The 14,345-nt window shown below is 46.5% G+C and overlaps 1 protein-coding gene across 2 annotated transcripts in view; it reads left to right on the forward strand.

Moving 5' to 3' along the window:
- NHEJ1 (non-homologous end joining factor 1) overlaps positions 1–10,867 on the forward strand; it is a 76,430-nt gene extending 65,563 nt beyond the window's left edge. The window contains exons 6-8 of one of the 2 annotated variants that reach the window (XM_082658310.1): positions 9,353–9,470; positions 10,032–10,150; positions 10,620–10,867. In XM_082658310.1, coding sequence (XP_082514436.1) covers positions 9,353–9,470; positions 10,032–10,150; positions 10,620–10,694 — 312 coding nt within the window. In that variant the 3' untranslated portion in view covers positions 10,695–10,867. The remainder of the gene's footprint in view (positions 1–9,352; positions 9,471–10,031; positions 10,151–10,619) is intronic. The other variant, XM_082658311.1, reaches the window with a different exon arrangement.
- Positions 10,868–14,345: the final 3,478 nt, after the last annotated feature.

Genomic DNA, 14,345 nt, shown 5'->3' on the forward strand with positions numbered 1-14,345 from the left:
AGGAATGAGAGTTGCTACTGCACTTTCTGAGGGGCTCTGAGGATTCCTTCCCCCCCAGGAAACCACTTGCGTCCCCCCAGCCCCTTTGCTGCTTGTTAGTTAGAAAGCCGTGGTTTGTGCTGGCGCTGGGTGGGGCTTCGGGGACAGTGTAGGCTCTGGCCCTCCGGAGGGGAGGGGGTGCTTGCAAGCGAGCAGAGGGTCACCGCTCAGGCTGTACCATTTGCTTGTCACCTTGAGAAGTTCCACCTTGTCTAGCAAAACCTCCTTTCAGAGGCAGCCACCACAAAGGGCTCTTATGAGAGCGGCGGCCCCTGCCCCCACCTTCACTTCCACTCCCTTTACCATTATTTTTCTTTTGGGGCAGAGCTGAGGGGCCTTCCTGCTATGACTTTGAGGGGCTGTACTTATTTTAAAAGGAGATTTAGAGTCTAGAGCCTCCCCATACCAGAGATTCATTTTTCTGATTTTCTAGTCCCGTTGGAGGACAGTCAAGGACTTAAGTAAGGCTCTCCTTCTCTGGAGGGCATTTTGTCTTTTCCCTCTATCAGTCTCTTGGGCTCTTTGGAGGTTTCAGAAGGAAGGCGAGAGAGCTACATTCTAGTACCACTAGGTCTCAGACCAGGGACCATCCTCCTTCTGGGGAGTGGGAGCTGGGGGATAGGAGGGAGAAATGGCTGTCTCAGTGGGTGACTTTACGAGGAGATACAGTGAAGTGGTTCAAGTGTATGTTCTGGAGTTCAGCTTCCTGGGCCTTCTGCTGCCCCATTCTGCAACTTTCTAGCTGTGGCCTTAGTCAAGTTTCATAACCTCTCTGAGCCTTTGTTTTCCCCTGTATAAACTGAGAATGATTTTAGTGCCTACCTGGTAGGCTTACTGTGGATATTAATTGAGATGATGGATTAAAATGCTTAGCCTAGTACCTAGTACACTGAAAGCATTCCAAAATGTTCATCTTACTAATATTATTCAAGCCTTCTGTTTGGACCTCCCTTTATAGTCTTTCTTCCCATCTCCCTTCTCTTCTGACTGTGCACTTCAGGGAGCTACCTAGGCCTCAAGCAGAACCAGAAAAATCTGGACTTTATCTCAAACTGTTTTGAGCTCTGCACCTATTTTATCTCGGCTGCATTTCCAGCACTGTGAGGGAGAGTGAGGCAGCAAAATTATCCCATTTTGAAGGGCAGACCACGAAGAAGGTGCTGTAATGGTTTAACTGGATTGCATGAATGCATTCTTGGATAAGTGAGTATATGCACGCATCCATTCTCCCACCTAGTTTTAAAAGTGGGGAGGGCTGAGGTAGACTGTAATGAATTTGCAAGGTCTCAAACACAAGATTAAGTTCAGGTCTGTTTGTGTTTTTTCCCCTAGTAGAGCCCAGTGCTGAGTGGGTGGGTGCTCAGGAACCAGAGGCCAAAGGGAGAGCATGGTGAGGTCAGCCGCGGCAGGGCACAATGGTCAGGGTGGGCCTTGTGTGACACAGACCCAACAAAGCCAAGCCAGACGAAACACAGGAGCAGGTCAGCTGTCTCGTCGGCTTCACATACGCTCTCAAGGGCAGCGCGCCTCGTATCCTTAGAGCGCCGGGTCTCTCTCAAATCACCAGGGTCTGTGATCAGTGAACTGAGGGAATTCAGAGGCGTATTCTGTGAGGGACAACACAGAGGGACCCCTTGGGCTTAGATCTTGCCTGAAACACCTCATCCAAGTGAGCTGCTGTGGAAAAATTTCAAGGGAGACGAAGGGAGAGTGAGCTGGTCGTCTTTTGAAAACCTGGACGTCACCACCACATCTCTTTTCTCTGTCCTATTAATGTTTTTTTTTTCCCTCTCAAACTCTGAAGAAGCTGTGAGATTAATCCCATCAAAAACATACGACTGACTGTTTGAATGACATATCTGCAGGTCACGTTTTTCTACTTTCCAAATAGCCTTTACTGAGTGTATATTACTTTACAATGGAAACACCGTAGCAGAGCCTCTTGGCCAGGCCTCACTGGGGAGCAGGAAATGGCAGTGAGAAAGGGTTCCTGGTGGAATCATTGTTGGACTTCAGCTAAAGTTTTTCAGGGAGTAAGCTGTTTGTGCTTTGTGTGCTTCTGGAATAGGAAGTTTTACTCTCCACTATTATACCCACCACCTCCCAAAAAAGGAGGGTGAGGAGAAGGAAGGTGAAACCTTGGCTTCTTGGGTAGGTCCTGCACTTTGGGAGAGTAAAGGAGATATTTGAGAGGCAACAAGAGCATTTGAGGGGAGGTCAGGAGACATAATTTATAAGGAGCAGGCAACCTTTACATGTATTACCTCATATAATCCTTCTATCAGTCTCATAAAAGTAGGTATTGGTCTCCTCATTGTTCTGGTGAGGGGATAGAGGCTAAAAGAAGGTAGTAACATAGCTGCTAACTGGCAAAGCCAGAGTTTAAAGCCAGGACCTTGGTCCTTACTGGAGCCTGAGGATTGGGCTCGTGTGGCCGTGGTGGACAGTGAACTACCCACAGGTTACTAGCTGGGTTTCTGTGACTGTATCTGCCTGACCTGGGCTTTGAGTAGTCACTGAATTTTTAGATCATATGCTTTGGGACGCAGTGGGGAAAGGTTAACATTTGGGTGAGACCCTGGTTTCTCTAAGTACTGGAGCTCATTAGGGCATTTCTTGAGCCTCCTGTGTCTTGCAAAGGGAGGGGACAGAGATTTCTTGGGTACTTATTCTACTCTCTTGTTTAATCCTCTCATGAACTCTATGACGTAGATATTGTTTGTCTCAGTCCTCCCTCCCCACCCCCCATATCTACCCAGCCCTCCATCTCTTTTTTTCTCTTAAAATAGGACGTTGATTAAATACAGTAAACTGCCCAAAGTGTCACAGCTAGCAAATAGAAGACCTTAGGTACAGATCCGAGTCTTTGTGACTCTAAAGCCAGAACTTAAAGCTTGTTTCTACTTATCTTTTTTTTCTGAGACATTTTTCCCCCTAATTCTTAGACGGTTTTGTTTCGTCCTCTTTGAGTGAGAAGCCACTTATGGCTTCCTCTTTTTAAACTTTTTGGTACTTCTCTTGGGCATTGGGTTCACGTTTCCCACTGAGTCTCCCTGTTTTCCTACCCAGGTTGAGTCTGTGTTGTCGACCCACGAGCCATTTCAAGTTATCTCTGATTTTATTTTAGGTTTCTGGATCATCCCTCTGGAATATCTGCCTTATGCCCTGGAGTAGAGCTATCCTTGATTCCTCTCAATGGATTCCATCCATTGATGGATTGATATACAATCCATCAATGAATCCTATCGGCCATACCTTCAAATGTATCCAGAATCTGATCACTTATCACCACCTCCACTGTTGCCACCCAGGCCCAAGCCACTATCCTCTCCCACTTGGTTATTGTAGCAGCCTCCTAACAGATCTACCCACTTGTCTTTCTACATTCAAAGTGATCTTTTTAAAATGTGTATCAGATCATTTCACTCTTCTCTTTATAAACTCCAGTGGCTTCCCATCTCACAGAATAAAAGATCATATGCTACATTATCTCACGATTTCAAATAAACACACAGACACATATCCACAGACCTGCTATGCTCTCCCTCTGATCTAGGGTGATCATCTAATTTATCATCCAAATTGGGACACTTATAAGAGAGAAAAGGAGCTCTACTAATAAATGACAGCAAGCACAAACTGGGACTGACCCAGGCAAACTGGGAATCTGGTCACTTGATCTAGATAGCCAGTGGATCGTCCTGTTACTTTCCTTTAGGTCTTTTTAAAGTGTCATCTCTCAGTGAGGCCTTCTTTGACCTCTATTTAAAATTGCAACACATTCCTGCCCCATCTCGTAATCAGCCTGTGCTGATTTATTTTTCTCTGTGGTGTTAACACCATCTGATAGAGAATATGGTTTAATTAGCTATGTTTGTTGTTGATCTCCCCTCTCTAGAATGTAAACTTCAGGAGGGCAGGGAATTTTTTTTTTTTTTTTTTGCTGTACGAGGGCCTCTCACTGTTGTGACCTCTCCCGTTGTGGAGCACAGGCTCTGGACGTGCAGGCTCAGCAGCCATGGCTCACGGGCCTAGTCACTCGGCGGCATGTGGGATCTTCCCAGACTGGGGCATGAACCTGTGTCCCCTGCATCGGCAGGTGGACTCTCAACCATTGCACCACCAGGGAAGCCCGAGGGCAGGGAATTTTTATCTCTTTTGTTCAATATACTGTATCCCCAGCACCCACATCATCGCGAACACTGTAGGTAATCAGTAAATATTTGTCGAATGAATGGATGGTGTGGCGGGGGTGGAATTCTATTCCGAAGAGTCTTTCTCCTTGGAGTCCTCTTCCCAAACCAGTTTTCTTGTTCTTCCCTATTTATTTTGGTAAACCTTTGGTAATCTGAGACCTTAGAAGGGTTTTTCAGTATGCTTTTACCGCAAAGAGGAGCTAATGATGAAGATTACCATGATTTCCTAACCTGACTTGGGCCCTCTAGGGAGGGAAGTTTGTATCCAGTACAGCAGTTTACCACACTGCAAGAGGGAGGAGAGGATTTTTACCCTTGGGAAGTCACGTGTTGGGGGCCCTGCCCTGGCGGTTATGATATTGTGATGGTCAGTGTCAGGGCCTTGGGGCTGTGCCAGCTTCTGGGGCTGGTGCCAGAACCAAAGACCTACTCAGGGCTAGTGTTGGGGGCTCCAGTTTGCTCATTTCTCCCTTCTCTTCTGTCTTTTAAACCTGTATACTTGACCTGTGGGTCCATACTGAGTAGGGTGAGCAGTATATCCGGGTCCAGCCTTTCCTTACCCAGGATTCTAAAGGTTTCTTTTCTGAAGCAGCCTCAGAGGAAAGGAGGGATGAGATGGGGGTGGGGAGTGGGGGTAGGATCAGACCTTTCATTTCTAGTTGAAAGTGGCAGTTGGGATCGCTCCAACAGATCCTGTTGGGATCATGGGGTAGGAGGGGGTCTTAGAATTTTCAGACCACTGGGAGTGAGTTTTAGACTCAGTGAAGATGGGAATTATGGTTAAAGAAGGGGAGTTTGGGGCCTAGCAACCAAGATGGATTGCCATAGGGACAAGAAGGGGAAATAAAATGCCGTTTATGATTTCTGTAACTTTGGTTTTCCTAACGCTTTGGCCGTATAGCAGGGGCCAAAGTCCTAGTGGACTGGAGGTGAGAGAGTAACAGAGCTGCTGGAGACAGGAGAGTGATGTAGCTCTTGTGGCTCTTAAAGGGTCACAGTACCAGCAGTAAGTAGTGAAGAGGTTCTAAATGTAGCAGAAAGCCTAGAAAGGGAAACCTTGAGGAAACTTCTGACTCCTCGAGGTTTTATCAGTAATAGTTTGATGCCAAGGAAGCCTTGGCAAGTAGTTGTATAGCAGAGAAAGCCACTTTGTGAAACAAAAGGGATTCCCACGGGCATATCCTTCATTCAGAAAACAAAGTCCTTTGCCATCTCGTGGATATGAATTTAGCCTTCCAGTCTCATTTCCCATGAGATCTGTCCACCTGTCCTGTCCTTTCACACCTTTGTGCTTCAAATACTTCCACCACATTCAAAGTCTAACCTTGCAAAGGCTTAACTCAATGTCACCACCTCTGAAGTGTTTTGCAGGACTCTCAGTGAGACTTTGTCCCTTCCTTGTTCTCTGGGTTCTTATTACCCTTTGTTTATAACTCTGTAATAGCATAATGCCTGAAAAACACACATACACACATACAGGTTCCTCCTTCTATCTGAAAGTAGAGCACTCCTATGAACCATTTCATAAGCTGAAATGGGGTAAAGTGAAGGAGAAATTACCTTTTTTCATAAAAGCGAAAATCTTTTTTGGATTTCTTCCAGTTAGCAAAAACAGGTACTAATGTAGGCTTTTCCTAAAAGCAAAGTGACATCAAGCAAATTTTCAAAAAGTGGGGGATACCTGCATCTGCCTCTGTCCCACGTATGACTGTAAACTCTTTGAGGCAGGGCCCCTGACTTATTTATCTTTTTTTTTTTTTAATTTATTTATTTTTGGCTGCATTGGGTCTTCATTGCTGTGTGCGGGCTTTCTCTAGTTGTGGCGAGCTGGGGCTACTCGTCATTGCGGCGCACGGGCTTTTCATTGTGGTGGCTTCTCTTGTTGCAGAGCACGGGCTCTAGGTGCGCGGGCTTCAGTATTTGTGGCTTGCGGGCTCTAGAGCACAGACCCAGTTAGTTGTGGCGCATGGGCTTAGTTGCTCTGAGGCATGTGGGATCTTCCCAGACCAGGGCTCAAACCAGTGTCCCCTGCATTGGCAGGCGGATTCTTAACCACTGCACCACCAGGGAAGCCCTGACTTATTTATCTTTATACTAACTCCGTCCTGTTCTGAGGAGGGAAGGACTGGTGCATCCACTTCCCCTCCCCCAGTCCTGTAGCACCTGGCACATGGTAGAATCTCAGTAACCTTTCTGCTGAGTAGAGTTGATTCTGGGTTAATCAGATGAACATATTATACAGTAGACTGACCTGGCTCTTCTTCCCCTCCCCATTCTGGGCAGTGACCCGCTTGTGGCTGGTACACCTTGCTCCTGGCTCAGGTGTACTTATAGCAGGGGGCACTGCTATTTGCTTTTCTTAGTCCTGACTCCAGCTTCTCCCTTTGATCTCTACTGCCCGCCCCAGCTCACCCCTACCATTGTCCTGCACAGGGAACTAGTATTTCTCCTTCCCAGGCTCAGGCCTCACCACCTGTCTTCCCTAGCATATTCTGAGAATGATACCCAAGGGATCAGTGATGATGGGGAACAGCGAGGACAGGATTAAGGGTATGGCCCTTCAGCCCTCTGAGAGTTCCAGATGGGGCCAGTTGCCTCCTTTATATCTGCTCATGTTTTCCTTGTCCCCTGAGGGAGCTTGTTTCTGAGCTGGATGGGTGCAGCTGATGATCTGTGACGCAGATGGTCTGTGATGCAGATGATCTGTGATGCAAGGAATTAAGGGCTGTAACCCTGGGGAAGGCTGTATTGCCCTTTAGACTAAAATTCTATGCTTCAGAGAAGTAAATAGGGTAGTTGTTATATGCGAGGGCCCTGAAGCCACATGGTCTGGATTCTGATCTTGTTCCACCACTTACCAGCTGTAACTGCCTCAGCAAGATGGGGTCACACTCATGCCAACCATATTCCTTCATTCATACATAGTTATTGAGCATCCCCTGTGGGCCAGGTTGTTCTAGGTGCCAGGGAAATAGCAGTGAATAAGACAGGATGGGTTGATACCTTTAAATGCTTAGAGCAGTGTCTAGCACATAGTAAATATGCAGGAAATGTACCAATACTCTCTTCCTAGTACTTTTCTGAGAATAGACAATCGGGTGGGATGACCTTTGGTAGCAGCTCCAGGACCAGATCTCCCTGAGAAGGGGAAGGATGGAGGAAGGGCTAAGATACAGGTTCTGGATTTGGACTTAGGTCCAGGACAGCAGTAGCTCCAGTGGCCTTTTATTTCTGGCACTTCATTTTGAGATTAAATACATGAACTGGCTAAATGTCACCCTGGAAATTTTATGAGTCTGTTTAGTTCCATAGAAAGGGCAGGAGGAGATGACCCTGGACTGCCTAGATTCTGCCTGGCCCGTTTGTACAGACAGCGCAGTGCCTACCAAACCATGTGTGGGTGACCCTAAGAGAGGCCACACGTCGTGAGCAGTATGAAGGGAGATCCCAGAGACGTGAGATGTGAGGACGGAGAACAGCCGTTTGCCTCTCTGCTGTCAGGGCTCTCTGGCCATAGAGTAGAGGACCTTCTGCTGGAGGAGGTGGCTTGGGGGTTGGAGAGCTCAACTTAGGAAGGAGAGTGAGGTGAGATAGAGGTCCGTGGCCTGTTTCAGTTCATTCCTCAGGGAATGCTGCTGAGGAGGGCTGTTATACTCCTAGTGAGATTACTGCTGGAAGCAACGTCTGCACTCAAGGCTCCTGATTGATTGCGGTTTCCAGTGAAAGTCCAAGACTGATACAGTCTTTATGTGAGTAGGGTTGGAGTAGAAATCTATGTTACATTTCTCGGGGATCAATAAGTTTTTCAGCTACCACCGTGCTCAGGGAAAGAGCTGTATAATCTTAACCATGGTTTCAGCAACTAGTTCACTGCTTCTCCCACTTTCTGTCTTCCATCCTTCTCCCACAGTGGGTTTTCAGAAATGAATGCCCTTATAGCACAGAGAGAGTGCCCTTGACATGAGATGTGGGCCAATCCAGGATTCCTGGGCTTGTTCCCATGTGAGCTGCTGGCCTGGCTTCCCTTGGAGAACCTGCTAACTTGGCTGGGAGCCATGGCGATTTGCATGCATAGGGACAGACGAAGTGGTTCTGGGCCCTTTCCAAGATTCTGAAGTACAGCCAGGTTTAGGTCCACTGGACACCATACTCTTTCATCTCATTTTTATTGCACTTTCTTAAGTCTTCAGCCGTTACTTAAACTCAGTTCAGCCAAGTGTATGAAACCTGAACTAGGCAAAGCATTTTGCTGTGGATATAAATCCACAGTTCATTCCATAATGAAGGAAACAGATAAATATAATATGATTGTAGCAGTGTTTCTCAATTTTTTTGTCATTATCACCTCCCTGAGGAACCTTTTAAGACATTTTTTCCTAATCATCCCCCCTCAGGAAATTTTAATACCATAGATAAACCAAAATTCTGTTTATGTGCAATTTGTGTATCTGTGCTTTATACTTTAAAAGAGTAAGATTTTTTTCATCCCCCAAGAGCAAATTTTCTCCCCGCTTGGGGGAAATATCACCCCCAATGTGAGTTCATGGATTATAGTAAAGCACAATGTATAGTGTAGCAGGCAAGCCCCCAAAGCTTTGTGAACTTTGTTTCTCCCGTCTCCTTTGACTGACTGTCGTAGCTCCATAACTTATTCTTGTCTCTCAGTCTGTCATTCCCATTTTGCTCTTTTTCCCCTTTCCTGGATTTCATCCTTTTTCTCTCTCCAGTGTAGAAGTTTAGGAGTGAATTTAATTAAAATAGTAATCTGTACAACTCAGGGACAATTTAGGGAAGATGATTTCGTAAAACAGTCCTCTAAGAGGTCATCCTTTTGGACAAAAGAACCTACAAACCTATGAGGTGTTCATGGGGAAACATAATAGACATAAGTATTGAAGGAAATAAAGATATTTGTTTGAGTTGCCTTTCAGAGGAGAAGATCTCCCAAGAGGTCTTTATATTGGTCCTAACAGGTTTGGATATGGATGTCCTATATTGGATCTAAGTTCTGTATATAAATTCTTTTAGGGTTGATGCCAGTTCTGCCAGTGGGATATCAAGTTTCTTTTCTCTAGCAATACCATGTCACCAATGATAGCATCTCCTCTCCCCTGTAGAAACTACCAGAGGCATGCAGTGTTGGTGACGGAAAACCCTTTGTCACAAATCTACAGAGTCTGTATATGGCAGTCACCAGACAAGAGATCCAAGTGGGACAGAAGCTTCGAGGCACTGGTGAGTAGCTCCAGAGGTACCTGGTCTCCTGGGGTTAGAGTTAGGGTCTAGGTTTGTGCTGTTCAATATGGTAGCTCTAGCCAATAGTGACTATTTAAATTTAAATAAATAAAAATTAAATAAAATGAAAAATTCATCCCCTCATTTGCACATTTCAGGTGCTCAATAGCTACATGTGTCCAGTGGCTACCGGGTTGGACAGCTCAGATACAGAACATTTCCATCACTGCAGAAAGCTTTATGAGAACTGGTCTACATGCTGAGGAGAATTAGTGAGAGAACCAGGAAAAAAATTCGTCTCCCTACCTGAGACGTGGCAGGCAATACGTAGAACAGTGAGCTGTTCTGGGTCAGGGAAACTCTTGTCCTACGCGGTTAACGTGGCCTGGAGAACCTTCATCATAGAAACAGCGCTTTCCAGAAGTTAGTTGGAAGTGGATTTGTGTCTGTTTACATATTAGTACCAAAGCCTGGCCTTTATCAGAATGCTTGGTAAATGCTAATGCCTTTCTGGTAAGAAGAAGGCAGTTATCACTATCTTCCCTTGATCTTTCTGATCAGAAGATCCCCAGACCTCAAGCAGTGCCTCCTCACAAGGAACTGATAGCCAACTTCTGAATCAGCCAGAAGAGCCGGACTCCTCAGCACCGTCCCTCCCAGTGCCTGAAAAAGAGCCCACAGTAAGTCGTGAGCAGCTTCCTAGACTGCATTTCAAGATTTGGGAGAGTCTGCACCTATAGCTCCCAAGCCAGTGGTCCCTGGAACTGTCACCTAGTTGACACTGCCTTAACAACACTGGGGCATATTTGCGACCAGGCATCTAAATTGTGGATTTCTGGATGGAGAGTCATGGTCTTTTGCATCTTCCCTTGCTGTCTCCTCTCTGCAGTTCTTCTGGATGATGGACCTTGACTCCTTTTTTGCCTTATCGCACTTGCGGTGATGGTCTATGAGGTTGTTCCCTAGGGGAGAAGTGATGTGCGTATCTCCTGCATAGAGTCTTATATCACATTCACTGCCTGACATGGACTTCAGAACTCCTGCATCAGCCACCCGTCTTAACCAGAGCCATGGGAGGAAGGAATTTCTTTTCCTAACTTAAGTGGAACTGTTTAAAACCTCTATTAACTTGGGTTCCTTTTTTTCTAGGTTACTTCAGGCCCTACGCAGAGACCTCAGCTGTTGAAGGTCAAGAGGAAGAAGCTAAGGGGGCTCTTCAGTTAACCTGTCACTGTCTCAACTGCTGAGGATGGACTCAGAGAGTAGTTTCCTAGTGTCACCTTGAAAGGAGGTCCTGTGACAGCAGCATCTCTGACACAGAGTTACACAGTCAGGGACTCCACTGTAAGGGCAAGATAACTGAAGTTCATGTTGACAGGCATGGATACTATCAACTGAGGGAATCCTGGCTCCAACCCATCGGGCACTGGCCTTCCCTGTCCGAGTGGAAGCCAATCTCTGGGAATCCCATACCCTCCTTTCTTTTGGTGAAGGTTCTCTAGACCCAGGATCTACCATGGACTTTAGGTATATGGGGCAGGTCTGCAGAAAGGCACAGCATGCTTAGGAAGCCTTGTCTACCTTTCTTAAGAGTCCCTAGCCAGTCCCAGGTGTTCCTTAGAGACCCTCTCCTCTCTTTAGCATGGAATAAAAAGCACTCACACTCCCTGCTTTTGAGATTGCTTATCTGTGGAACACATACCAACTCACTTCACGTTACCGGGTCCCACCCCATTGTTGTCTCTGGATGAAGTCTAGGCCCTCGGTCTAATCCTTCAGGTTCTTCTTATACTTCTCTTCTGTGGCCTGTGCTAAGCCTCCAATCGGGAGCTTTGATCTTGAGACCTCTCTCCATGGTGGGCACAAGATAGCAGAACATATGGTTTCTGTGCTCTTTGGTCCAACTTGATATGGGTTTTTTTTTTGTCTATTTCCAAGGCATAGACAACAGGTTAATATGGGATTGAATATGGGATTGAAATTACAAAGAGCTCTGAGCCCTAGGGCCAAGTTAGTTTCCCGGAGTGGGAGAAAAAGGAATTTTATTTTCCCATCCTTCACTTCACTTCAAATAACATAGTAACTAGAAGAACTAGAAAAGATAGGATGACAGGGAACAGGAAATATGGCCAGAGGAGTTCTCTGGAACCAAAAGAATTGATGTATAGAATGAATAGCGCTTAGCAGGAAAATATGTAAAGACTGTATGAGATAGGCAGAATCTTAGTTAGAAAGTGAACTCTTTGGACAAATCTAGCAGGATTTGAGACTTCCCTGGCTGTCCAGTGGATAGGACTCGGTACTTTCACTGCTGTGGCCCCGGTCGGGGAACTAAGATTCCACAAGCTGCGTGGCATGGCCAAAAAAAAAAAAAGAAGAAGATTTAGCAGAAGAGGATTCGCAGAGTTCCTTGGCCTTCTCTGCTAGGTTTTCCTCTATAGGTAAGACCATCTGAAACTTTACCTTGGAGAGACAGGAAGGAAAGTAGAACTCAGATATTCACTGGGAGCTGTTAGGTAGAGGCCTTTTCTGGTTCAGTTACTTACGATGGTCAAAGGCCTCCTCGTCCACATGTCCTTTCTGGCTGGGACTGGTGTGTCTGTCCCCATGTCAAGTCTTGAGGGAAAGAGGATGATCCAAGTAATTATAATAATGATTATAATAACGATAATAAACAGCTACCAGTTAATGTATACCAGGTACTCTAATAAGTGCCTGGCATTGAATCCTCACAGCATCATAGGAAGAAGATACTGTTAACCCACTAGGAAATGGAGTCTTGAAGGGACTAAGTGACTTATCAGAGGTCACACAGCTAATAAGTAACAGCCAGAATTTGAACCCAGACAGCTGAGTTCTAAACTGCATTATTACATACATTACCGAAAACATTTTCCAGGAAGGATGTAACGTCCTTCTTTCTCCCGTGACGCTGCCTCCTTTCAAAGAGGATGTTCTTTCTACTCCCTATTAGCTCTTCAAGGGAGGAGCCTTGGCGGACTCCAGGACTTACCACCAGGCCTTTTTTCCTGCTGGCAGAGTCTGAGAGAGCTCCACCAGGGCTCATTCCCAGTTGCTGCTGCTAACCTTCTTTACCCTCAGACCCAGTCTGTGCCCTGGTGGTGACTGTCATTGAAGTGAATTGGGAACTATGTAAAAACAATCTATCAGATGACTTACTTTGTTGTTTAGTTTCTCTTGGCATAATTTAGATGGCCAGATTTCAAGGTATGAGACCACATGAAAAATGGAAAGACTTCCGCAGCAAGCTGGGGGAAAATAAGGGTTCTTTACCCTAGATAATCCTTCTGCCCTAAGAGCACAGTCTCAAGAGCAGGCATTTTTAATCGGAGAGGGATCAGGGGTTTTAGAATCCCCTAAAATTATAAGTCAAATCTTAACAGCATAATTTTTCTTTTCATGTTCTCAAAAGAATGTGTAACTTTTTAAAAAGGTTAAGTAAGAGTATGCCTCATGACCTCCCCGCCCACTGCCCCCTTTATCCCCAGAGGTTGCTGCCCCCATGGGGGTATTGCCCAAACACACCCTTAGAGAAACATTGCTCCCCAAGGCCCTGCCTCAGTCATTCTTGCTCTGAAGCTCTTGCCCCCCAAAGCAATGGGTGGTGTTTGAAAATCATTCATCCCAGGGCAACTCCAGGGAAATCCCTGCCTTGACAAATTGGCCTAGCCAGGCTGTATTCCAGCCCTGCCCCCTGGCTTGGGCCCCTCCCTGAGGCCCCCAGGCTGGCCCAGCCCCACTCCACATGCACATAAAAGGGTCGAATTCTCGTGGCTGCTCCATAAATTTTATTCCGTAAATATTAGTTTTCCCTGTGTTTAATAAAGCAGTGGCCCACCTCCCCGCCTACCCACCCGCTCCCCGGGGCTGGGGCTGGGGCCAGGGCTGGCTGGTGGGAGAAGGGACTCTTTCAATTGCTTTGGAGTATTTTTAGAAAAAAAAATAATATAAGGTGGTTTACAGCAGCAAGCCAGCAAACCAGGAGCAGGAGTAGGGACCTCGAGGAAGTTCCTGCAGGAACTTGACCTAAAAAGTAGAGAAATAGCGCCACCTAGGCTGCAAGGCCTACTTGGCCCTGCTGGTGGTTCACCCCTCCCCCACGGTCAGCCAGGAGAGGCCAGCTCTTTGCTGGGAGAGAAATCTTCATCCCTTAGCACTCCAGCTGGGCAGCACCTCCTCTCTTCAGGCCTCACCGAGGGCTTTCTCAGCAGCCCTGAGGGCAGAGCCCGAGCTGGGTCCTGGAAAACCCCACGAGGGTCATTCTCTGTTCTGTCACCAGTCATCCAATCTCCCAGATCAAGGAGTGTCTCCAAGGGGTAGTAAAATTATTGAAAAGGGAGGAAGGAGCTTCTAGTCTCTGCCCACTGAATCCTGAGGAACTAGCCCTGGAGTCCCTAGGGTGTAAAGTGGCAAAGAGTGAGATCTGAGCTCCTGTACTCTGGACTTGGAAAGAATCTGTTCCTGTTGGACCAAGATCCTTCCACGGGTCTGATACAGTTCACCTTCGGTGAGCACTTGGGGGAGGGAGAGATGCTCAAGTCTCCTGAATACTCAGCCCGCTGCTTCTTAATTTTATCCCGTGGTCCATTTGAACTCCCTTTTCTTGCGTTCCTGTTCACTTAAACCTCCCATTTTCTGAAGCCCTTACCTCCTCCTCCCTGGTCTGCTGGGAGATCAGCAGGAGCCGGTGTGTCATTCTCTGTACAGAGATGGTGGGAGTGGGGATGGAAAAGCCCGTGCTTTTTCTCCTCGTCCTAGATTTGGTCTCGTTCTTGACATTGTCACCAGGGGCATTTCCTTCTTCCAATTATTCTGTCCTTCATTTCCTCCTGTTTACAAAGCTAAGGGGATTTG

Source organism: Grampus griseus (genome assembly GCF_964374135.1).
Source record: "Grampus griseus genome assembly, chromosome: 7".
Lineage (NCBI taxonomy): Eukaryota > Metazoa > Chordata > Mammalia > Artiodactyla > Delphinidae > Grampus > Grampus griseus.